The sequence below is a fragment of the Macaca fascicularis genome, chromosome 13, assembly GCF_037993035.2.
Source record: "Macaca fascicularis isolate 582-1 chromosome 13, T2T-MFA8v1.1".
Taxonomy (NCBI): domain Eukaryota; kingdom Metazoa; phylum Chordata; class Mammalia; order Primates; family Cercopithecidae; genus Macaca; species Macaca fascicularis.
The window spans coordinates 409543-434966 of NC_088387.1; the positions used below are offsets into that span (position 1 = coordinate 409543).

General features: G+C 50.7%; 2 protein-coding genes and 1 long non-coding RNA gene across 7 annotated transcripts in view; 2 read left to right on the plus strand and 1 right to left on the minus strand.

Moving 5' to 3' along the window:
* LOC141408391 (uncharacterized) overlaps nucleotides 1–14274 on the plus strand; it is a 45561-nt gene extending 31287 nt beyond the window's left edge. Inside the window, exon 5 of the mRNA XM_074012524.1 lies at nucleotides 13865–14274. Coding sequence (XP_073868625.1) covers nucleotides 13865–14217 — 353 coding nt within the window. The 3' untranslated portion in view covers nucleotides 14218–14274. The remainder of the gene's footprint in view (nucleotides 1–13864) is intronic.
* Nucleotides 14275–14328: 54 nt separating this feature from the next.
* The window catches only part of LOC135966743 (disco-interacting protein 2 homolog C-like), a 208699-nt gene continuing 197603 nt past the window's right edge, over nucleotides 14329–25424 (minus strand). For both annotated transcript variants that reach the window (XR_012421839.1, XM_074010940.1), the window contains exon 4: nucleotides 14329–20783. The gene's annotated coding sequence lies outside the window, so the exon portion shown is untranslated. The remainder of the gene's footprint in view (nucleotides 20784–25424) is intronic.
* The window catches only part of LOC135966745 (uncharacterized), an 85853-nt gene continuing 84632 nt past the window's right edge, over nucleotides 24204–25424 (plus strand). For 3 of the 4 annotated variants that reach the window (XR_012421844.1, XR_012421845.1, XR_012421843.1), the window contains exons 1-2: nucleotides 24204–24448; nucleotides 24554–24654. This is a non-coding gene — a long non-coding RNA (uncharacterized lncRNA). The remainder of the gene's footprint in view (nucleotides 24449–24553; nucleotides 24655–25424) is intronic. The other variant, XR_012421846.1, reaches the window with a different exon arrangement.

The window sequence follows — 25424 nt, forward strand, 5'->3', positions numbered from 1 at the left end:
TGTTTGGTTTTTCAGTTGCTTTTCTGAATATGGTAAATGAATGCATTATGAGTTGTTATTTTAGTAATTGCTGTAAAAATTAATGTATGTTATAACCAAGTGTTATAAAGTTAATTTAGCACCAAAGGAAAGCTAAAGCTGCATTGATTTCCCAGTGTAGTTGTGCATAACAACGGCTCCATGAGGCAGGGGCTGTGACCCTGCAGTCTGGTGGGAGCAGGTGCCACCTGGCTGGTGCGTTCGCTGCCCGTCCCCTCTTGCTGCCAGGCAGCTTTGCAGTTTCCAGGCTATGCGGGAATTGAGGCCGGTGGTCAGTAAGAGACGGTGGGTAGTTGGGTGGTGCAGGTTGACGTGGGGTGGAAGGAGGCGTGGAGAGTCTGGGGAAGCCTGGACAGCAGCTCCGGTACCTGCACAGGGGAGCAGGGTGCAGCGGCACGGGACAGTGAGTAGCTCCTGGAAACAGCCGTTGGGGTTTTTATAGATGAGTCTGTCTTCAGCTCTGCATCCCTTTCCTGCTGAGTCCGGGTGGAGAGTGGAGGCGTCGAGCGCTTGTTTCTCCAGGTGAGGGCCCATCGGACACAGCCAGTGTTTCCTGGAGTCCCCTCACCTGGGAACGTGCCCCTGCTCTTTTCAGAACAAAAGAAATCTTAGTTAAACTTGACACATCACCTTTCCAGAAGGTGTTTAAGTCTGTATGCCTGTTAAGTCACCTAACTTTAAAAAGTAATGATACAATATGCTTCTTTTTAGGGGAGAGAACCTAGCTGATTTAAAAGATAAAATCAGAGGTTGGGGTCGCAGCATTGTGGAGGAGACTTGGTTTATGTCCTAGTGGGCAGCAGTGTTTCCTCAACTATGGTGTTTGCTCTATTATTACATTACAGAGGTGACACTTCAAGCATAGGGAAATGGAAGGCAAAACAGCGCCCCCATTCAGAGATAAACGTTATCAACATATTCATGCACTTCCTTCTGCTGTTTTTGCTCTTCACTTTTTGTTTTAAGACCACGTTCGTAGGATGGATATATAATTGTTTATGGTGACTTTAAAAGCACCTTTCTTGCTAAAAAGAGTATTTTTTCAGTCTGGAAAATTTAGACAACATGTTTTGTTTAAAAATTAATTATAATACCACCGTGAAGTCATCAATGTTTTTATACATTTTCTTGGTCTCTTTATGGACTTAATAGATACAATTTAACAAATTGGAAATAACGTAATATTATGCATAAAATGTTTCTTGGCATTAGAGATGGAGCAGAGAGGAGGCACAGGGCTTCCCGCTGGCTGAGGTCCTCCCAGGGTGTGACCAGCAGCCTCCCAAGTTTAGGGTCTGCACGGAGTAAGATTTCTAAATTGCCTTACACCACAACCCCTGCAGCCACGCGTCCCTTTGATAAGGGGGTGTACTCTGATAGATTTTTCAAGACAAGAGTTTGCTGGATCTGAGGCTGTTTCAGCTGCTTCTGGAGACGGCAGGTCTGGGACGTTTGTGCCAGCTCTCCCTCAAGACCCCACGGATGCCACATCCTCATCTTTTGGAACCCAGTGTTGTAGAGGAGAAATCTGAAGCCAGTTTGATTTTTGCTTCTTGGTAGGAAACTGATGTTTTCAGGCTTTTCCCCTTTATTTCCATAATGAAGATGATGTCCAACCTCATCCAGAGGTGTGTTTGTTACCTTGTCGGGAATGTCCAGCCCTTATGTCCCCCTTCAGGTCCTCAGTCCCTTTCTCAACTTCCTCGCAATCCTCCCCATCTCATCCATCTTCACTGTAATTCTGTTATTTTTTTTCATTTTTGTGCTCACTTTCCCATGCGACTTTTGTTCTTGTTTCACAGATGCCCGTGCCAAACTTTATGTCTGGGGCTCGAGGGCCGTGTTTTATTCTGTCTGCCTCTGCATGTACTTTTGAGAAGTGGGGTTGGAGGTTGCCCCCCAGGTGCTGTTTCAGCTGGACCTGCCCAGACTCTGTGAATTGGGGGCGTCGGGCAAATCCCATGTGGCTCTATGGTGGGCCGTGCCGCTGAACCGTACGTCTGAGGTTTGGGGGCCGTGTTTCATTCTGTCTGCCTCTGCATGTACTTTTGAGAAGTGAGGGTGGGGGTTGCCCCCTGGGTGTTTCAGCTGCACCTGCCCAGACTCCCTGAAGTGGGAAGGTCGGGCAGAACCCGTGTGGCACTACAGTGGGCTCTGGTGCTGACAGAGCAAGAAGCCGCACTCCCAGGACGTGCTTGCAGCTGTGGGCAGGACTGGGATTGTGACAGGATCATTTCCTTCTCTAAAATACATCTCAACTGTTATCCAGAGGGTTGGCTGTAGGCTTTCAACAGCTTCACTCTTCTTAGTTACCAGGAGACAATTCACTAAACAGAGTTGCTGTCAGGGTTTAATTAGGAATTTCTGCGAGAGGCTGGTGGTACAGCTCCCTCTTCAAGCCTCCTGCAGCCTACCCGTCCCCACTCTTGGGCCCAGCCACCTGCATTGGTCTGTGGAGACTGCACATTCTCTGTTCTCCTAAGGGGCTCCTGGACTTCGGGACAGCCTTGGTAAGTTGATGTGTAACTCCCAGTCTCTTCTCTCTTTAAGTAAGTACGTTCATGGAATCCTGATCTTCGAAATTGTTTCATCTTTGTAAAACAGCCATAGTTTCCTAAGCCACCTTGTGTCTGAGTGTGAATCACTTGTTATTTTTCACTGCAGAATGAACAGAACTGGAATCATAAGATTTAGAGGGTGATGAAAAGACAGAGGTTAGCATATTCCATTTTCTCACCTTTTCCTTACACTTTTTCCTTAAATGCACCCCTCGTATGTCTGTGAAGTTCTTCCCAATTCTGTAACGTCACTCTATCCGCAAGTGGAACATTTGTGAACACTAACAAGTATTGATGTATACACCTCTGCAACCCCGCTGGAATTAATGCTTTTTATTTATGAATGGATGGTCATCAGATGGCCAGAGGGATTCCCTGTGAATTGCGGGGGTCCTCATGCCTGCTTGTGAGTGACATGCACATGGCGAGGGCTAGGGAATCTCAGTCTCTGTGATTTGAGTTTTGACATCGTTTACGCAAGGCAGGTGGATGACTCTTTGAGCTTGGCATGCTCCTGGGTGGCACAGCACAGCTGACATGGAGTGGGGCAAGGGCTTGTTCCACGAGTTTCTGTGTTTTTGTTTTTGTTGTTGTTGTTGTTGTTATTTTTTTTGAGATGGAGTCTCTCTCTGTCACTCAGGCTGGAGTGCAGTGGCGCGATCCAGGCTCACTGAAAGCTCCACCTCCCGTGTTCACACCATTCTCCTGCCTCAGCCTCCCGAGTAGCTGGGACTACAGGTGCCCACACCACGCCCTGCTAAATTTTTTGTATTTTTAGTAGAGACGAGGTTTCACAGTGTTAACCAGGATGGTCTCGATCTCCTGACATTGTGATCCACCCGCCTTGGCCTCCTGAAGTGCTGGGATTGCAGGCGTGAGCCACCGTGCCTGGCCTGTTTTTGTTTTTTTGAGACGGAGTCTTGCTCTGTCATCCAGATTGAAGTGCAGTGTCATGATCTAGGCTCACTGCAACCTCCACTCACTGCAACCTCTGCCTTTCAGTTCGAGCAATTCTCTTGCCTCAGCCCCCCTAGTAGCTGGGATTACAGGCATGTGCCACCATGCCTGGCTGATTTTTGTATTTTTAGTAGAGACAGGATTTTGCCATGTTGGTCGGCTGGTCTTAAACTGTTGGCCCCATGTGATCCACCCGCCTTGGCCTCCCAAAGTGCTGAGATTACAGGCATGGGCCACTGCACCCGGCCCTGTGTTTGACTCTTAAATCTTCTTTTTCTTTTTAATATTTCTGTTTCTGGACGGCCACTCAGTGGATATGGAGGAAGAGTTCACAGATGTCCGTATTACATTTCTTACTTAAATTAGCCTCCCTTGAACACTGCTGTAGGGTACAGATGCATGAAAGGCTGAAAGGGTGGTTGCGTCCCAGTAAGTGTGAGCGTGGAGCTGGTCTGTGAGACCCCGGTGCCAGTGAAGGCACCCGTGTGAGATGGCCTGGGATGGGGGTGTTCAGAGCCCTGACCGTGGCACACACCCTTCAGCTTTGATGTTTCAGGCCATTGCTCTGGTCATCAGTGAGCAGAAGGTCTAACAGCAGTGATATTTATCACTAGCTGTGTTGGCCAATGTGTTAGGAGGGTGAACCTGTTTGACTTAAGCTGTTTGACGGGTTTGCATTTAAATAGACAACTGGTGACCTGGTGCCTGGACGCTTGCTCTGTGACTTGCCCTACGTGGCTTCTCCCTCTGGTATGCGTTAGATGAGATGGGCGTGTTTAGGGTGGTGTGGCCCTAGACTAGAAATGCAAACCCTGCCTCACCCCAGATCTGCCCCACCCCAGTGTGACTTTTGGAGATGGAGGCCCAGCATCCTTCACCTGCCCTCCAGGGTGATGCTGAGGATGCTGAGGTTTCAGAGCGCTGCTTTGTTGGCACTCCAGCAAGTCCTGCTTAAAGAGGCCAGGATCTGAAATGGCAGGTTACCACATTGTATAGCAGAAAAATAGAAACGTTTCCTTAGAATGGGCGTAGGAAGAAAAATGATTTCCTTCACCATATCTGGAAAAGATTTCAAATTAGCAGGCACTATTTGGAATTATTAGTGGTCTCCTGTATTTCTTATCTTTTTTTTTGTTTTTTCTTTATTTTGATACAGGGTCTCACCCTGATGCCCAGGCTGGAGTGCAGTGGTGCAATCTTGGCTCCCTGCAACCTCTGCCTCCTGGACTCAGGTGATCGTCTCACCTCAGCCCCCTGAGTATCTGGGACTACAGGCACGATACCATACCTGGCTATTTTTTTTTTTTTTTTTTTTTTTGTAGAGACGAGTCTTGCTATGTTGCCCAGGGTGGTCTCAAATTCAAGCATTTGTCCTGCCTCAGTCTCCCAAAATGCTTCTGTACCCCTGACCCAACAAGGAAGGACAAGAGGCGTGAGCCACACTCCTGGCCTCCTGTCTTTCCTTGTTGGAGCAGGGATGTAGAAGCACTTGCCGCAGCTGACTTGAGTATATCTCGTTTTGCTTTGTTTTCGTCACGGGTAACCTGGCAGTGCTGTGCACCAGTGCTGCTGGCCAGTTGTTTTTTCGATGGACTGGCAGAAAATCAATCTGAGACCCGGGTTCCTTTCTCCCCGGGTACTGACCAGGTGGGAGAGGAAGGACGTTATCTGAGTATCAACTTCATGAGGGCTGGTGGGGAAACGTCAACTTTAAGGTGCCTGGGATCTAAGGCATGGAACCCAGAGTGCAGCGGAACATAGGGGATGTATCCTTGGGAGCAGAGACGTGCGGGCCAGTGCCCTCGTTCCTGGCAGGTTCTGAGTGCAAGAAAAGGTTAGTGACCCAGCCGAAGTCACGGAGCAACCTGCCAAGACCTGCCTGGATGTGTGGCTGGCATCTGTGCTGGCCCCAAAACTGCCCATTTGGGGATTCCTTGCAGTTTCAGACCCATCTAGGGGTCCGGAGAGGGTCCCAACCATGACCTCAAAGAAAGAGGTGTTGCCTTGAGATCCTCCAAGGTGAGGGTAGGAATTTTTTTTTTGTTTCAATTAGCAATAATTTGTTGTGAATGATCTTGGACCTATTTTCCACTTCTTTGTATAGGAAGAGAGACAGAATAAAAAGTCTCAATGTGCCAGATGCCATGTAATGAAGTCGTGGGTTTAACATTGTTGATTATTATGTAACATCACGTTAAGTGGAACATATTCACACGTGTCCACAGCGTGTGCGTGTGCCCAGTCCGATGAGCACGTTGGGTTGGGGTCGCTGCTGGTTCATGCAGCCCCTCTGGGTGGTGCTTTCTCTGTGACTTGCCCAACACCGTTGCTGCTGCCTCTGTTGGAGTTCAGCCTTGACCGGCCTTGCTGCCACCAGGTTCTCGGGGCCTGTGCACCCTCTTCCCCGCGCGCACCCTCTACCCCGCGTGCACGTTCTTCCTGGGGCACACCCTCGTCTCCGCGAGCACCCTCGTCCTCTGTCCTGCCCACCCGGGGTCTGCTGTGTGTTTCTACTCAGCCCATGCCTGCCTCTTGCTGTGAGCTCAGTTTATTGAGGTGCGGTGAGAAACCAACAGAGGGGAGCAGTGTCCCAGCTTGTCAGGGCAGGAGGGAGCCTTGGGCATCTCTTCCCCAACTCTGGCGACCCACCCTTCGCGATATAGTGCTGGGGAGAGAGGTGAGTTCTAAAGGTAAGACGGCCGTGATTTCCTGAGTCTTAATTACCTAACACTGGGTCATCTGCCATGTCGCCTCATCGAAGGGCACCTCTAGAGACAAAGCAAAGCCTCTGGTGGCCGTGGGCGGGGTGGCCATGCCTGTCTGTGGGTTCTGTAGAACCTACCCAAAGCCCCTCCAGCCGTGGGGATGTTCAGGCACTTGCCGCCTGTAGGAAGTGTGCGTTAGCCACGTGGTAGGTGCGGACGCCTGGAGGGATAGGCACAGGCCCACAGGCGTGGTGAGTGTGGGAGATTTAGCCACGTGGGGACGTGTGGCGGGATAGGCACAGGACCACAGACGTGGCGGGTGTGAGAGAAAGTGCACAGAGTGCCCAGCAGATGGCGTGTGGTCAGCGGAAGCCGTGAACACAGGCCGGGCTCGGGAGACACATTTGGAAATACACTTTAAGCAACATCAATGGATAATGCTGCGATTTGGTTTCCTCCCGTGGTCCAAAACATGTTCTAGAGATGCCGCTGCTTTGTGTGTACCTGAGACAAGGGTCTAAATGTATTAGGGCCTTGATGTAATCTGTAAGACAGGTACAAAATGCCTATTTCAACGAGGCACTGAACAAGAAAGCGTGCTCTATTCAGTGCAATGAGAATGCTTCATTGTCATAGGCAAAGTAAAATGCCTCCAAGGCGAGCTTGCCATGTGTTTAATGACCTTGGACACGAGCCTCCTAAACCTGCCAGAAAGTGCTTCCAGCGTGGCTTCATGCAGTGGTTTCATGCAGTGGCTTCAGTGGAGAATGTGCATATGTGGCTGATACTGAGAGCTGCGCAGCACCCTCCTGACCTGACGCATGCCCATGTGTGGACCGTGAGCCGGGCAGCACCCTCCCGACCTGACGCATCCCCACGTGTGGGCCATGAGCCGGGCATCCTGACCTGACAGGTCCGCATGTGTGGACCATGAGCCGGGCAGCACCCTCTTGACCTGACGGGTCTCCTTGTGCCCATTGTGGGACCTCCGTCAGTCAAACAAGTGACACATGTCAAACTGAATGCAGGGAGGAGGGTCCAGGATTGCACGCAGGCTCCATGTCTCATCCTTCTGAGGCCTTCTGGGAAGCCAGGAGGGCAGTGGGGTCTTTTGCGTGTTTCCTCCTGGTGGCTATGAATTTGTACCAATGGCTTTTTGCAAAAGGGCCCGGAGGCGGAATCAGACCCTGTCTTAGAAAGGATGACGTCTTCACGGGCACCTCTTTCCGCCACTCTAGTGCTCCTGTGATTTTTCAATATGTGCACCCTGCAGACTTCAGCCTGTTGGTGTCTTGGGGGAATAGATACCAGGATTGTTCCAATGTGTGCAAACCTGAAACAGGAATTTCTCTGCGTTAAGTTGGTCACCAAAATGGGAGGTAAGGGGAGAGGGGAAGGAACTTCTTGGCCTCATCAGCCCTTTTCTTGAAACTCACAGTCAAACTTTGTCAAATTCTAGATGATGGTGCTTTAGTCGATGCATTTATGTATGTTATGTCTTGTTTTCTGAGTATGGTGCTTCGAGAATTTAAATATTAAGGTGAAATTGCCATGCACGGTTGAATTGGCACCATAATTTGACTCTCTGTAAAGCCTTTTGGTTTTCTGTTAGAGTGACTTACCATTTTTTGAGTTAACTGAAACAAACTCTGCTGTCAGCACGAAGGAACCACTGTCTAGTTAGGACATCCAATTAAATAGAATTCTCCTAAATAGAGCGTGCTCTTTTCATAAATTTTAAAAATTCATCTATTCATCAAACACATATTGAGTACTTATCACCCTGGTTGCTAGTCACTGTTCATATATATTTTTAAGGAATTACTTCCACCTAGCTCTGAAATAACATTGTATTTAGAATTTAGCCCAGAGGTGATTAAGCATGAACTTTTCTCAGCAGTCTTGTTTTCATTTTTACTTGATAACATGTTCTCAGACTCGGTGCCCAGCTGACGTTACTGTGCATTGCCCCAGGCACACACCTGGCCGGCGCTGTGTCTCTGGGGCTTTAGAGCAGGAAGGAAGGGCTGCCAGGTGTCTGGCCCTTCCATGTTTCCCTGGGGGAAGGATTAGGCCTTGGGCAGGAGTCTTGGCTTGTCTTACTGGATTAGCTGGTGTCATTCAGTCAGCTCTGCCTTGGTGTTAAGCTCTGGACTGACTCTGACCTCTGAGTGGCAGAGGAGAGGATGGCGTTTTAGAATCAGTCATGCAGACCGGGGCACCCAGCAGGTCTCGGATAAAAAGTGGTGGCAATTGATCACTTCCCTTTTTGGGAGAACTGTGTGGATTGACTCAGACCTCTTTCTTTTGATTTTATCTTGAGACTTTGCAGAAGCAAAAATGCCTTTAAAAAAAATTAAATGATGGGCTTTTGTAATGTTTGTGTCTCCCCAAGATTCACAAGTTGGAATCCTCACCCGCGAGGAGATAGTGCTAGGAGGGGGAGCTTTGGGCGGTGAGGAGGTCGTGAGGGTCTCATAAATGGGATTTGTGCCCTCAGAAAAGGGACTACAGAGAGCTCCCTCGCTCCTTCCATGGTGTGCGGACCCAGTGAGAAGCGCCGTCTATGAACCAGGAAGCCCTCACCAGGCAAACCTGTCAGGCCTTGACTATGGACTTCCCAGCCTGAGACTGAGACTGAGAGCTGTGAGAAATGAACTTGTGTCATTTGCCAGCCCCTGCCCAGCCTGTGGTGTGTTGTTAGAGCAGCCTGGGTGAACGAAGGCAGGTCGTGAATTTTCTGTCATGCTTTCTGGCTTCAGATACTTGCTAGGGAGATGTCACCATCTTACCCAGGTGGAAGTATCTGGAATCAGACGTTCCGTTATGATTTGACCTTGTTCTTGCCCCACGCCTGTGCCGTTCGCACCTCCAGGTGTCTCGGCTGCCCGCGGCCCCTCCAGACGTTTCTGATTCGGGGTGTGGTGCTGGTCGCGGCCGTGCCGTCAGTGACCAGGAGTAGGAGCTCGCGCCCCTCGTGAAGCAGCAGCCTCACCCGGAAGCTGCCGAGAAGCATTTGACAGAAGGTGATCGCGCCTCGAGACTGAAACTTCCTGTTTACAGGGAATGGAGGTGCATAGTAGGGAATTTCATGATGGCCCTAGAAACAGATGCCTCTGGGGTAGGGGATATTCTGCAGGACAATGCAATGATCTTCTCGAAAAGTGAAGATCACAGATAAAAGGGGTGCGAGGCTGTCCCTGACTAAGACGGGGAAGGAGAGTCACTCAGCACAGTGTGTGGCCCGGATAGAAAAGACGTTTTCGGAACGATTGTGCTACCTGAACATAACCTGGACAACGATGCTCTGAAATCATTCTTGTCTGCTGATGATGGTACTGCGGCTGCAGAGGGGCCTTTATTCCTAGGGAACGTGTGCCTGAGGACTCGGTGAGGCAGCAGGAGCCTCTCACCTTCAAGTGGCTCCAGAGAAGAAACAAATCTGTCTCTCTGTCTGATCTACAGAGAGAGTGAGAAAGCAAATCTAACGAAATGTTAGCAGTTGTTGGAGCTCCACGTGGAGAAAACTTGACCACTCGTTGTACTGTTCTTCCACTTTTTAAATATGTTTGAACATTTTCATAATGAAAATGTGGGAAAGTAAAAATAAATCTGGAAATTAGAACGGAAGTGAGCCCAGCCAAGTGCTCTTGGGTTCAGCCGGGAAGAGCCAACGGTCCGTTGGTGTTCTCTCGACTCGTCGTGGGGATTTCCTCCTCCTGGGTTCACCACCTAGTTTTCCTTGTGGTAGTTATTTTATACATAGCTATGAGCATAGGTGATACTGAAAACACACGTTTAGTGTGGTTTGTCATTAAGAATTTGGAGAACTGGCTAAATAAACCACTTGTACAGAGTTGAGATGAGCACTACCTGCCTCAGCGTCTGTGGTAACAGCTTCATTTGGGTGCAGAGCTTGGCAGAGGTTTGAGTGACTCTGTCTCGATGGTCCTCTGTCAGAGGACAAGGTTAAGCATCACCACCGAGGGCCCTGTTGAGCCTCTGGGCTGGAAGTAACCTCCCCCTGGCTGGTGAGGCAGCCTCTGAGGGCCTTTCCTGACAAAGCCCTTCACTGAGCTGCAGTTTGGCCATCTCTGCCCTCACCTCCCCGACTGCAGGGCCTCGAGGTCTCACCACCTCCAGCCTGAGCACCCAGTGCCCAGGGGCAATTTCCCACCTTCCCTGGGGGCTCAGGATTCTGGCTCCCGGGGCAGTGCCCGCAGCTGGGCCCCTCCTCCTGGGCTGGGGGTAAGGCTGGCCACGGCCTCCTGCTATGTCCCACTGGCCACTTCACCGCAGCTGCAGCCCTCACTGGGTGGCCCCTCCTGCTTCTGTTGGATGAGGAGATGCAGGCCTTCACCGAGGCTTCCTGGCCTCGCCCCTGCTGGCCCCAAGGCTGTGCCGCTTCCCCCTTCCCAGCCCCTGGTCTCTGTACAGTGTCTGTCCAGGATGTCTGTCCATCTGTCCTTGACATTCTGTCCAGAAGCAGCCACTGTCATCTTAGTTTGTGAGGGGCGAGCAGAGCCCAGGTGCGGTCGATGTGGAGATGCTCATGCACTTCAGTGTGCAGGGAAGTGAGTTCCTTCATATCTACAGCCTCTGCACAGCCAGCTGGGAGCTCACCCCATTCACAGGTGGATGTGCCTTGTTTTTTGGCCCAATCACCTGCATTAACTCAGAAGAATCACAGTTCCCTGCTTTTCTGTCTTTCGTGACCGTCCACCTCCCTCCTCTGCCTGGGGCTGAATGGTGGGGTCTGTCATGGGTTCGTGGGACCCTCTGTTCTTGTGCGGCCACCAGGAACTGTTATCCGGGCTGATTCCACAGGAGGAGTTTGGGGTGAGCTCCTGAGCGAGAGTTGGGAAGACTGACGTCTGTGTAAACCTTGCTTGTTCATGGTTATTCCTCTCAGTCTTCTTAAATTGTGAAAAATTGAGGACCATTTTGAAATATGGATTTAGGTATGGATTGGTGAGGAGAGAACGTTGATCTAATTGGGTTTACGTTTTGTGTGATAATTTTACACTATCCTTGGGAAAAACTGAAGATGTTGACAGGGTCATGAGAATCGTTTCTTTCTTTCTTTCTTTCTTTTCTTTTTTTTTTTTTTTTTTTTTTTTTTTTTTTTGAGATGGAGTCTCACTCTTGTTGCCCAGGCTGGAGTGCAATGGTGCAATCTCGGCTCACTGCAAACTCTGCCTCCTGGGTTCAAACAATTCTCCTGCCTCAGTCCCCCAGTAGCTGAGATTATAGGCGCTCACCACCACGTCCAGCTAATTTTTTGTATTTTTGGCAGAGATGGGGTTTTGCTCTTAAGGGCATTGTTCATTAAGTATTAATTGGTGGCCTGCCGTTGAAGTAATGTTAGTGTAGTGCTGACATCATCAGCCATGGCAGAAACTTACTTGGCATCCCTGGAAAAGAGGGCAGGGAAGCATAGTGCCCTGACACCACCTCATTCTCCAGTGCTACTTCCAACTCTGAGCTGATGGTCATTATGAGTGGATCTGCCCTGGACAATTAGTTTAGTGCAGCTGCCTTGGACAGTCAGGTTAAAAGTAACAAACCGTCACAAAACTCAGCTAATAAAATGTGAGGAGAGACATGGGACACCAGGAAGGGGTGAGGCCTGTCTCCCTGTGTGCCATCTGTGTGGAGCCTCAGTACCTAGGGGACAGCGTTTACACAGAGCCCCAGGTTTTTATTAGCATTTCCCTGAATAAAATGTCACTTGTGAGCTGCGGACTGGGAGGCTTTTTCTGATTATTAGGTTTCGTAATGTGGGATCATCAGTAGGCAAGGTGGGCCTGAGGGCCATAGGATCTGGAGACTGTCCAGGGCTGCTTTCTGGGGATGACAGGCTTGTCCCTTCAGCAGTCAAGACACCAAAGAGAGTCTTTCTGAGAATAAAAGAGAGAAGCTTTTAAGGAAAAAGGCAGTTTCTCTCTCTGTTTGGGAGTTGAGTGCATTTTCCTACATTTACTCGGAGATGTTCCTTGGTTCCCACCATGTGCCATCGCCCCGCTATGGGGTAGGGTCACCCCACCGCGTACCTAACCCAGGAAAACTCCTCTGCAGTTATTTCAGAGGCTGTGTGCATTTCTCTTGCCTCAACGGGTAGAGTGAGTTTTTCTTCCTACTGTTTTTAGTCAGTTTTCTTAATCTAGCCTGTTACTGGGATAAGTTCCAGAGACGAGCAGTTTTAAAAACAATCTTTGTACGTTGCGTAGAGAGCAGTCCACCTGTAACCAGTTTGTTCCTGGAGGTACCGCAGTGGCCTTGGTTACGCGAGGGCCCCGTGGCTCAGGATGGGCCGAGGAAGGAGTGCGTGAGCAGTGGGCACTGGCCGGAGGCAGGGGAGGCGTGGCCACCTGTGGCTCGAACTCCCCCCATCCACTCTACCGCACCGCTGGGACGTGAACATTCTCGCCCTGGACGTTTTGTCTGAATGTTCAGTGCCCAGGCTCTTGGGTACACAGGCGGCCCCGGGTTTTATTTCAAAAGGGTGTCGCGAACAGTGAAGTAACCCACGTGCCTAAGCTTTGATTGACATGAAGGAATGTAGAGGCTGCTGAAATCCTGGTCATTTTAGAACAAAGTATTTTATTAACAGTTTTCTAAAAGAAAGAAATCATTAAAAAATTGATCCCTGTTGAGGTAGAAGGATCTCGTCCTCATGCTCCTCAGTTCCTTCCAGAATCAGCTTCCAGTTCAGCTGCAGAACAGGTTCTGGTGGTGGCTGGAGCAGCCCAGGCACGTGCCGTCGGGTCTAAGTTCACACTGGTGCCCGTGTGGTCTCCAGTTACGGTGCGGGCCGTGGGGTCTGAGTTCACACCATTGCCCATGTGGTCTCCAGTTACGGTGCTGGCCATGGAGTCTGAGTTCACACTGGTGCCTGCGTGGTCTTCAGTTACAGTGCTGGCCATTTGTGCCTTTCTGGGAAGTTAGAAGGAGGATCATTTCATCACGTCTCTGTCCTCCCACACCTGATCTATGCTGGGCCACCGTGAATTCTTCCTTTTAACTGTTTCTCTCATCACGGGCAACACTGGTGTTCTGTGGTCAATGTTTGCCATTTCTGAAAACGGATTCTGTGTTTCTTTATATAATCACCTGGTCTCTTTTACGAATTTCGCTTTTCTTTAAGAAAATCATCGTGCTTTTATCTCTTCAATCTCAACTCTGTTCCCTGACACAGGCTCTTACCAGCTCGAAAATTAAAAGTAATCTTTGATTATACTTAATACTTTCTAAAGTTTTCAAAAGTTTATCAGCATGTGGGTTACTGAACATTGACTGTTTATTTAATGGAAAATTAGATTCTAAGTAGAGTATTAGAGTGAAAATGATCTTTTGATTTTATTAAAATATTCAGGTAAAAATATTAAAATGCCTTCGCCAAACTTCATGCCTGTGTAGCGTGAAAACATTAAGCTGCTCTCTGCTCCCGGGAATGCATGAGTAGAGTATGTGTTTGAAAGCGTCATTCCAGTCTTAAGTTTTAGGTATTCTTAAAGGGGTTGGCTGGAGAAGTGACATTTAGCATTGAGTGAACGTTTGACAAAGATTTGTCTCGATATAAAAATAGTTAAAAACAATCTTTAGTGTTTCCTTTCAGGGTTCACCCATTAAAGAATGGTCTTGTAAAAAACTCATCGAGAGTGTCGGCGCCCAGAGGTGCTACCTTGCCCACAGTTGTGTCATCTGCTGTCACCAGGCGACACGCCCAGCGTTTAGCTGCACGTCAGATGTGGCCACGGGGCCACAGGACATCCCTGCGGACGGATGTTCTTATGCAGATTAATGAGGATGGAGACCGCTGCAGAACTGTAAGCCCCCCAGGGGCTGACGGAAGCCTGGGAATACCCGAGACACCAGAGTCGCTGCTGCCCTGGGTGGAAGGAAACCTGCCCTGGAAGATGGGAAATGCAATAAGGAGAAAGTACCAGGGTACATGATGCTGTGAAAACGGAGATGTTTTAATTAAATTAACAATTAAAATCATTTTAATTATGTGAATTATTTGAATTCATGTTAGTTCTTTTTAGGAAATTAATACTTAAAGCAAGTTTGTTTTCTGAATTGTTTGATTTAATTGAGTCAGCACAAGAGTTAGCATTGATATCTGACCCTCTTCCAGGGTTGGGGCAGAGGAGATGGGGGCAGAGGAGACAGGCCTCCCACCCGCTTTCCCCTGGAGCTCAGCCAGAATTTCCCATTGAGGAGCCCTCAGCTCCCTGAGAGCCAGGAGCTCTTGCGGAGAAGCCGCTGTCGGCATGCCACCCGCTTTGATGGCCCTGCTCTGCCATCCCTGCGCTCCAAGGGCCGGACCCTGCCGCTGCCTGTGCCAGACGGGTCTCAGGGAGGTGCCAGCCAGGGGTTATGCATGGCGGGGCCTGGGCATCGCTGTCCAGATTCCGTGGCTGCCGGTTTCATTCTCTCGCTGTTTGTCCCCCTAGCAAGACTCATGAGGTTCCTTGAGGACAAGACCCCCTCCTGCCACCTGGTCTGTTTCCTGAACGTTCTCTGCACGAGTACAGCCCCGGGATGCAGCCCTCGGGAATCAGGGTGTCGGCCATAGTAGGGCGGGTCGCTCTGCTGGGCACCATGATGGATGTTAACCGCTGTGCTTCACTTCGGGGACGTGTTTAAGTACAAAAGTAATTTTAAAATTTCACCATTATTTCAAGACAGCTAAGAGCCTATTAGCACAGAATCCCTGGTCTGAATGAAATCAAACGGTTCTTATTAATTATTCATGATGCCACGAATATGTAGCCTTATTTTTTATAATTGCCAGTCTGTATAATTAACCTTTCATTTGGTTAAAGTACTTAACACTAAGTAGAGCTGTACTTTCAACTGTTTATAAAGCATATGGAAGAATGTTTAAATGTTTAATTAGAACCACTTTTTTTAGTTTCATAGAGAATTTTTTTTCTTGTCAACGAGGGTCTTTAATTATTTAAACCAAAAGAGAAAAACAGGCCAGAAAAGAAAAACAACTAGTAAAGCTCGGAACTGCGAAGGTGGCATCATTCCGTTAGTCTCGGATTTTGCTTCCTGGGTTTGTGACGTGGTCAGAGTCCTTGTCTTTGATTTCCTAACACAAGTTGTTAAAGTTGGAAGTGAGTGTGAAATTGAGTTAGTCTAGCTTTATTCTTTCACGGATGAGAAGTGAATTATCTTCAGCAAGGTGGGTGCAGGCGTGGTCCCCGGGGGTCACTGTGGTGAACAGGCCGCCCTTGTGGGGAGCCAAGTTCGTCATCACTGGGACAGAGCCCAGGACACTTCCCCAGCTGGCCAGCCTCTTCCTAGAACCTCACACATTGCAAAGGATGGAGTCCAGATCTATACCGTGAAGAAACGAGGGTGGTTACAGAAAGCACCACGATCTCAGCTGAGTGGCTCTGAGCACCCCAACGTTGGGGCACCTCAGCATCCTGTGTGGCTCAGGCTGTGCCCAGCAGGGAGGCCGGCCCGATGGAGCTGCGGTCTCCACCCTGAGAGTGAGGGCTCCTTCCCCCAGCGCGAGTTAAAGCATCATGTGTCCACCTGTGCAGTGGCTGGTCCCAGTGGCCCTGGAGGGCTGAAACCCTGGGTCCCGCCACTGGTCCGGGGCATCCGTTTCCCCTTCCTGCAGTTCCTGTGTCTGTGTGTCCAGGGGGCTCCGATCCCTGTCTTAGGACCATGGCTGAGGGGTCAAGTTCACCCGCTTTGGAGCTGGCCCGGATCTTGGTTCTGTGGATCCTCGCTGTGTGGCTCTGGAGCAGTTCTGTCCTCAGGAGATGGATCCTCACAGCCGCCTCTTGGGGCCATGAGGAGAATTAACAGGACAACCCCCGGGTAGCTGCTCAAAGCCCTGTGCGGGGCCAGCCCTGTGTCTCCACCAGTTCCTTTGCTCTGTGCTCCCCCCCCCACTGTCACATCGCCAGCCTTTATTTCCTTTTCCTTAGACCCAGACAGCGAATGCTCCGCTGGTCTTGGCAGCCCCTTCTCTAGTCTATCCTCAAATCACTTCCTGACGGACAGCCATGACTAGCCATCGGCGTGACCAAAACCCCACAAAATAGAACCCAACTTTCCTATTAAGCTGTACAGAGCTGTCCCAGCCCACTTCCCACAGGCTGGCCTCATTCACCATGGGATCCGTGGTTCTCACCTGGGGCTGGGGGTGCCCCTGGCATCTGGTGGGGAGTGTCAGGGATGTCCCTCCAGGCCCAGTACAGTCCCCCAGCCAGTGGCCGGCAGACAGCAGCACCCAACCTGATGTCCCTGTGGCTTCTGGTTCCCCGAGGCTGGCTGTGCTTTGCTGCCTCTACATGCTCTCAGACGTGTGCCCTCTCTCCACCTTCACTGGTTAGCAGTGTTCCATCCATTAGAGCTCAAAGCACTGCCTCCCGGCATTGCAGCCCCTTCTCCTGGCCTGCCGTCTGCCTGTGCCCCACGGTCTGTACCGTGTCCTCACGGACCGATCAGAGCGAGGCTTCCAGGGATGGAAAGGTTCCTGCTTGTGTCTGCTTGTGTCTCTGTCCCGCCTTCTCTGGACCTGGCACCGTGGCCTTTGCCGACAGAGGTCTTGGGTTGATTGTCAGCGAAGCAGACAATCTATATGGCTCTAAATGGCTGTGAACATGCTTGATTGGGTTATTTTAAAAATAGTTGTATATGTAAACATTTGAGTGTGACACAGGTGGATTTTTGGGCTAATGGTCTTGTTCTTCAGGGAGTAACCACAGGCCCATCCACAAGGACCATTTCCAGCTGATTTATGGAACGCTGTTCTACCTGGTTAATTTTCAACGTTATCTCAGCCTGAGAGGTAGGTCAGCATGTGACGAAGTTCACCGGTTTGAATCCTAATCTGCTCCTTAGGAGCTGCACCTTCCATGCCTTCGTTTCTTCCTTGGTTAGGTAGGGAAGGTATGAGCTACCTCAGAGTTGTGAGTGAGGCCTGCATCGAGTGACCGCATTAAAGTGACAAGGACTGCACCCGGAGTGTTGATATTTAAAGACCTTTAAACATCGCGATGCCGCATTTTGGTACCCAGGTAAAACAGCAAAGTTCTTTCAGATGCAGACACAGACCCTCGGTGAGGTGGGGGGCTGATGGCAGGAGGTGGACCACCGACCCTGTAACGAGGGCGTGGTCTGTTCGAGGCTGAACGAAGTGCACATCATTGCATGTACCACGGAAGTCCCTCTCGTGAAGTCCTGGAAGGGTCCATGTGGCTGAGCCGTGTGGTCTGTCCATGACGTCCGGCAGAAGCAGAGCTTTCAGGTGCAGCCTTGCTCTTGTGCGCACAGCCCTCAACGGTCTCAAAAGTCTGAGGCTTAAAGCAGGCTTGGGGTTTCCTTACACCTCCTGGACATCTAATTTGCCTGGCAAACATGTTTTTCTTGGGTGTAAAGGTGAAGGAATGGGTGATTCTGGTGAAAGTGTACTAATTACTGCACTTCTGGGTCAGTGGCGCTTGGTTGAAGACACTATCTGCCCTGGATGGACATCTCTGGGATGGTGAGAACCGGTGGCTGGATGTCGCAGGGTTGCCAAGAAGATGCCAATTTTTTCCTTTTTCCTGAGTAACAACACCCTACTTTGTTTAGGGAAGCAGCACACCCAGCTGAAAATCCAATTCTCTTGTACGGCGGAGCGGCTGGTGACACAGGTCCAGATGCTGGGATGCTGATGGGGGGTCCTGGAGTGGGAGGTGTCAGGAGGCTTTCCTGACCCACAGCAGCCCTGGGCCCTTGTCCGGCCTTCTTGCCCGGGGCATGACACCTGGAGGGAAAGCAGCTTCGGGGGCCCGAGGGCCAGAAGGCAGAGTCCTGGCGTGTGAGGCAGGCCTGGGCCAGGCTCCTCGGAGGATGTCACAGACCTGCTGCCCATGCAGGGACCACCCACCTCTGAGCCCCACGCAGATTTTCCTCCATAGCCGAGTGAAATCCTGGTACAGCCAGTGAGGCAGTCAGAGGCACCTTTTGTGGAAGGAGGACAAAGCTGGAGAGAAAGAGGTTTTCCTAAAGGCACAAGGCGCTGATTCTGCGTTAGGGATAATTCCTAGGAGTGTGGTTGCTGGTGGGTGGAAAACTAGCCAGAGAATAAGTGGGAGTGGCACTTGCTGGTATTTAACTGATTCGTTCACGAATGGTCCGAACAGTTCCAGTGAAAAGAACATTTCGGACACAGAAGTTTTCATCCTGCCTGACAATGAGCATGACCGTGGGCTGTTCCATCCTTCCTGGGCGACAGTGAGAGGGTCTCAGGCCCTTCCGGCCCTGTGCTGTGCCCCATCCCAGGGTGTGTGCCCCATCCCGAATAGGCTGGAATGCCTCTGGGTGCAGCTGAGCCTCTTGAAAAGGGAAGAGACATGTGATGTGCTCTGGCTGAACAGGAAAACGAGGGAGGACAGGGAGAGGGGCCTGGAGGTGAGGAGGATGGTGAGCAACACTGGGGACAGAGGAAGTAGGGTAACACCAGGGACAGGGGGACGGAGGGTAAGGCCGGGGACAGGGGCATGGAGGGTAACGCCGGGGACAGGGGATGGAGGGTAACACCACTTCTCCAGGTGCCTTTGGGGGATGCTGCCGCCTCTCGCACCCCAGAGTGAAGTCAACAGGTTTCTGTCCCGAGGAGCCCCAGAGCCTGGCAGCTGGGATTGTCGCAGTATGAACCACTGTTCACTAGCTCTGCACCCTGGGACAGGCTCCCTGGTGTTTCCACCCTGGTTTCCCATCTGGACAGTGGGACCCTGAGTGTCCCCGTCCCAGCTGCGCCCAGAGCCCTGGACTCCAGCGTGTCGTCGGCACTCATTAGCGTTTCTTTTGTTGTGGTCCGTGGACGAAGTGGCTCTCTCTTTGTGTGTTCACAGCCCTCCTGCTCACTTTACCTTCTGGCAACACTTTTTACATAGCTTCGTATGTGGGGAGGACTCGAGTGATTAATGGAATGTTTCATCAGGTGCAGTTCTTCTGTTTCCCAGTTTTGACACAACATTTGGTGAAATTTCCAGGGACTCCTGTGGTCAGCCTCACGGTTTCACTCTGTCACTTTCTAATGCAGTAGTCTTTGGGAGTCTTTTCAATTAAGCGCCATCATTTAAAAATAAGTTTTATAATATGCAGTTTCAGGTTAATTCTTTACCTTTGTGTCTCAGGCAGTACTACCTACCTGTGAGTAGTCACAAAGGTTCACGCAGTTTTCTCTAGCTGTCCCTAGCTCGTAGCTCAGCAGGTCCCTTCAGATGAGTCAGCCAGCTGTGTACCTGCATGTTCAGGATACTTGTCAGGGGCCTTCCTCAGAGCAAGACCGACGCTCACCTCTTCCTTGGGACTTTGGAGCCCGCCCTGGAGAGACTCCAGCCACGTCCAAAGGGGCCGTCCGGGTCCCACAGGCTGGTGGGAGTGACTTCTGAGCCACTCCAGACCACACTTTGTGTTCCTACACCCCACAAAGCCACTTAAAGTGCCATGTTCTGGTGCTGTGTGCCTCACCAGTGTGCCACACAAGCCTGCACGGGGATCTGAGCGGGCGCTGCCTTCCTCAGGCTATGCTGGAGTTTTGGGGCAACTGGAGCACTCGTGGCTGTCATTCTCGCCACTGTCTGGGCTTCCCTAGAGGGTCTCACCTGCAGCCTGAGGACCACATCGGCAGCCACTGAGGAGCCGCCAGGTGCAGCGTTGGTCCCACTCAGTCCTTCTCGACTTTGGTGAGAGAGTAGACAGCAAAACTTCAGCTGGGAGCCCCAGGCCTTCTCTGCTTGGGGCCCTGGGACTGACATAGCACAGATCCTGCCATCCACGTGCTGGGGGCCCCGCCGTGCGGCTCCCTCCTCTGGTCAGGGGCTGCACCCTTGGGCTGTGCAGCTCCTGGTTCTCACACTCAGGGGCCCAGGGAGGGTGGTGGATGAAGACAGAAGGAGAAGGGTGGCAGTTTGATCCCAATTGTGTTGGCTTCATCTTCCGCCTCTTGTCCCTAAGTACATTGGCAAAGTTTTCCAGGTGAAAACTCAGAAGGGATTTTTAATGACTGGAATCTGTGAATTCCATGGAAGCCAAGTCTGTCCACCTCTTTCACCCACCTCATTTCTCCCCGTTGGGGCTGATTTTGGCAGCGTTCATAGGGGCAGGGACGGAAGGGGTGGGGGCCAGCCGTCGGCCCTGTGTCCCTCCCTTCCTCCCCTCAGCGCCACAGCATTTCGGTGTCATCCCCTTCCGTGCACGCGTCCTCATGAAAACCAAGTGCGGCTGGAGGGAGATGCCTGCGCCCACTCCCGTGACCTTCCCGGCCGGCCTGGCTGCAGCGGCCCCTCGGCAGGCATCTTTCTGGTGCTGCCTCCGTGCCCCTCCCATCACCTGATGCTCGTGTTCCTGAATCTTCACGCGTGTGCTCTGTGCAGCCACCTCACGGGCTCCCTGGGAAGGAAGACAGTGTCTCACACCGGTCAGAATGCTCTTCTCTGTCCACTGAATAGTCCAACACAGAATCATTCCTCTGTGATTATTTGTGCTTTGTTATGTAGAACTGGAATAAAGAAAAAGTGAATTTAGACATTACAGCCATCAGGTTGAAGCTTAGTAATTGCACTAGGGAATTAAATGGAAGCATTTGAGCTTCTCGAGTTCTAATTCCACATCTTCGTATCCCCATCACCCCCCATACCCAGTGTCTAACAGAGCTCTTGGTCTAGGAGTTTCTTGATAAATGCTTACTGAATTGAACTGGACTGAGCTTAACATTCCCACCCAGAGTTAGAAGCCAGTCCCTGAATAAATTGCATTTAGAATATGAGTTTGATGTTACTGTGGTAAGGGGTATCCTACACGTCATAATTCCTAGTCAATATCGGGTATTTAGTCAAATAGACTCAAGTATAGAGAAGCATAGGCCCATCTGGCAAAAGGGCAAGGCACGCTGCTTTAGGTCCAGGTCCCCAATATCAACTATGAAAATAAAACGTCAACTCCAATGACAGCCCTGTCCTCAGCTGGTCACTGTTTATGCTAACAATTACAAACAGCTTGAACTTGCTGTCCTGAGAGGCAACACACCCTCCATTCTCTCTGCAGTGTAGCTGCCTTGGTGGATGGAACATGCCCCTCCTCCCTCCCTCTCCCTATCCCTCCCTCCCCCCTCCTCTCTCCCTCCCTCTCCCCTCCTCTCTCCCTCCTTCCCCTCTCCTTCTTCCTATCTTCTCTCACCTTTCTCCCCCCACCTTCTCTCCTGGACAAGGGGCAGAAGAGAGGAGATCTCCGGAATCTTCTGCTTCATCCAAGCAGCTTGGGGGCAGCATCAACAGCTGCAATTTGGCTGCCCCAGCAGGTGCCTCAGGGCAGCCTTTCTAATGGGAATCCTGGAATCATGTCTTTCCTTAATGTGTCCTAAAGGCTGGAGGACATGAAGTGAAACAATGCTCCATGCTCAGTCCTGTGATTTTGTGTAATTATTGGACTTACTTTGAAATTAAACTAAATGATACCCAAGGTAGAGCATGAAAAAAAAGAAAAAACAGGCTATGGTGTTTGAAAAACAAACAAAACCATTTGGTTTGTTGGTTTGTTCTTAGACCTTCACAGGCTCCTAGGTCACACGTTTCAGTTTCTTAGCAAGTGGCATTCTCTGCAGAAGCTGTGTCAGTCTCTGTTTGATGATGTCAGCCACAGCAGAAAGAAGCACTCCGTAGGCCCCGTGCTCAGCACCTTGGCGTGAGCTCCTGCCATCTTCTGTTCATGCTCATCACAGCTCTGTGCAGTGGGCATCCTCCTGATCCCTGTGGGAGGATGGAGGATGGAGGCGGAAGGGTGAGTAATGGCAGGATCACATGAGGGGTCTCTCCCGAGGTAGGGAGGGGAACTGGCCCAGGACCTTAGTGCCCATCGCATCCTTCTTCCTCCTCCTCTGCCTCTCTGTGACTGTTTGACTCAGGCTGCAGGGACAGACATGAGTATGTGCAGAGCCTGTGTGCACCCCTGGGAATGTGTGCTCATATTGGCAGGGAGGGATGTGAGTGTGTACAGAGCGTGTGTGCACACCTTGATGTGAGCGCGTATGGAATGTGTGTGCACACCTTGGGGATGTGTGCTGGCATTGGCAGGGACAGATGTGTACAGAGCGTGTGTGCACACCTCGGGGTGTATGTTGTCGTTGGCATGGACAGACGTGAGCGTGTACAGAGCGTGTGTGCACACCTGGGGGTGTGTGCTGGTGTTGATAGGGACAGATGTGTACAGAGCGTGTGTGCACACCTGGGGGTGTGTGCTTATGATGTTTTGTAACCGGCAAATACGTGGCCTGTTGCATCGGGCGGCCCTGCGCCCATGCTGAGCCCGTCAGTGGCCCTCGGGTTGGGGTCTCCATCTGCCCAGACAGCACTCGAGTGGCTTGAGGTTTCAGATTCTTCCTCTACGGATACTTGGGCTTCCTCAGGACCAAACATCAGAACCAGCCAACTGCAAACTACAAGAACGTTCAAATGCATCTTCAGTAGGAAAAACAAAAGCAATTGGAAAAATTTTCCAACGTGACCCCGTGGTTAAGCCGTTAGATACTCCAGCCAACAGATTGAGTCACTTTAAAATTCACACCAATTAAAATGGTTGTGAGAGTTGCAGAGCTTTACCGCTAAACCTTGAAATAATTGAAGCATTCTGCTCCACTTGCTTACAAACTAGAGTTGGGGATACCTTTCAGTCCAAAGTAGCAACCTTCTAAATCCAGTTTAGATGCGAGGCTCCCACTGACACAGGAAGAGACAGTGGCCCTTGATTATTCTCCTGTGTTCAGATACTGTGTCATTTCTTTTTTTTTTTTTTTTTTTTTTTTTTGTATCCTGATCATCACTTCTGCTTTTCCAATTCAAACTAAAGGAAGGGAGTTTAGTTCTGTTTTGGAGAAGCTGTGGTTAGTAGTTTCTTTTCATGGTTTGCTTAATCTCTTAAGTCTGGTGCTTACATTACCCAAACAGACTTTTCTTTAGTACGACAGTGCCATAACCCAGGGCTTCTCCCTCCATATCTGCTCCCCAGGGGGCTCCCTAGGAATGGGCGCTGGAGATCCAGCCCCCCTCCATGTGCCATTTTCTTTGAGTCCAAGGTAGCTTTGGCTCAGAGAAGAAAAGAGGCCTCCGGGTTAGGTGCCTCTGACTGCTTGCTTGTGAAATGTTTAATGATAAGGCGACTTCCAAACTAATTTACACATTGATAGTTGTAGCTTGAAGTATCACCGCAGTCATAAGAACAAGAAACACTCCCATAAAGTAGATAAGCAGAAAAAAGCCATAGAAGTTTAATAAAGCGCAAATAAAATGGTGTTGTAAGAATGTCCAGTGGGAAATGCTCTCAGTCCAGCCAGATCCAGCTGTGGCGTCAGTCCAGCTGTGGTGTCCTCCTGTAAAAACATTCAGCCACATGTGGCCCTGATCGCAATCACTACTCTGAATTGTGATCCAGAATGTTCTTGGGGGCCGATGCTGGGACTGTTCCAGCAGTTCAATCTGATTGGGCGTCACGGTGGTGATGTGCTTAGCGCGGCCAGCTGGGCTGAGTGGTGGCCACCCGTGCACTCGCCACGTGCAGCCGTTATTCTGGTGATGGGGTTGCATGCGCCCCGGCTTGTCCACCTGGGCTATTAAAGTACTGGGAACCCAACCGCGGGCGGTGCCTCCCGATATGGGAGCTGTCTTTTTTATCCAGGGCCCTGTGGCGCTGCAGAACCCTGCTGCCAGTCTGAGCTCACAAGGAGGTACCGGAGGGCTCTGCTGGGGCATGGAGGTCCCTGAGCAGGTGGTCACTTATTGCTTGTGGAGTGGTCCATGGCCTGTGAGTTTATTCTCGGGGTTTGTGTGGGCGAGGTTAACCAGTTCACAGCTGGGCACTTACCCCTTACACAGGTGACACTAGTTAAAGTGGAATCTATATTAGCTCACACGGGAGTGTGTGAGGAGCTGGGAGGGTGGGGAGGCTTGGCCTTAGCACTAGATTCCCGGGCTCCTGACATTTCTGCGTCTTCCAGTTGAGGGGCCGTCAGAGCCACTGTGGGTCCTGAAGACAGTGGGTGCCATATGGACCAGGGGATGCAGAAGCCTCTAGAGGCTGCGGGAGGCAAGGAGACGGTGGCTTCCCCAGAGCCAGCCCTGCCGCCACTTCGACGTTAGATGGTGGGACCTGTTTTGGACTCCAGCTTCCAGAAATGTGAGAAAATAAGTCAGAGTTTAGGGCGCTAAATTTGGGGTGATTTAGTGGAGAAATAGAAAACTAGCCCACAAATGTGCACGCATTGAAATGTGCTCTGTCCAGGTGTTCACAGTGGTGTGAGGGAGATGGCATCAGGGTTCTGGGAACTGTGCAGTTTTACTGAAGGAAGGGGGCTCGCCACGCCTTTCCTCATATAACTGAAGGTATGTATGCCTGCCACACTGCCCAGGAGACAGGGACTAGAATTCTGACTTTATTTCTTATGGGAACCAAGCCACAGTCAGAACACGGTGAGGGCCGAGACGAGCTTCCTACAGCCTGAACTGGGAAGAGGAATCGCAAGTAGTTTGTGTTTTTCTACACAGACCTGTCCTTTTCAAGTTTTGTTAAGTTTTGGAAAAAGGGAGAAGCCAGGCACACCTCGGCGAGGGACAGTGTTTCTGGAGGTGGTGCGGCTTCAGCCTGAACGTGGCCGTGTGGTTGGGAGGCTCAGAAACTGCCCTCCAAGGGCACTCATCTATTCCTTATTGCAGTAATACCTCGTTTACAGAAATCCACAGAAATTACAGTGCGGGAGGCTTCTGGTCTGGATGGGTTTGTGTGGACCGAGGTCACGGGGTGTTTTCCCAAGTGCTAATCCTGATCTGGCAGAGGCTCTGTTCCCAAATAATTATTCCACAGTTTCAGAGCCTATATCTGAGTGATAGTCTTTTAACTTTGTTGCATAAAAGGAAACAAAGTATGTCTCGAGGGTCTAAAAATCCATGTGGTAATCATGGCTGTAAACTCATACCTGGGGCTTTGGGATGGAGTGAAAACCACCGTCACCTGGCGTGGACGCTGCGTGGTATTTTTAGCATGGTGGCCTGCTCGTGCCTTGAACTCTATCTGCAGTGTGAGCAACAGCTGTGCATTTGAGAAATGTGGACAGGTCAGCTTGCTCCTCCAGGGGCCTGCAGGCATCCGGGTGAGG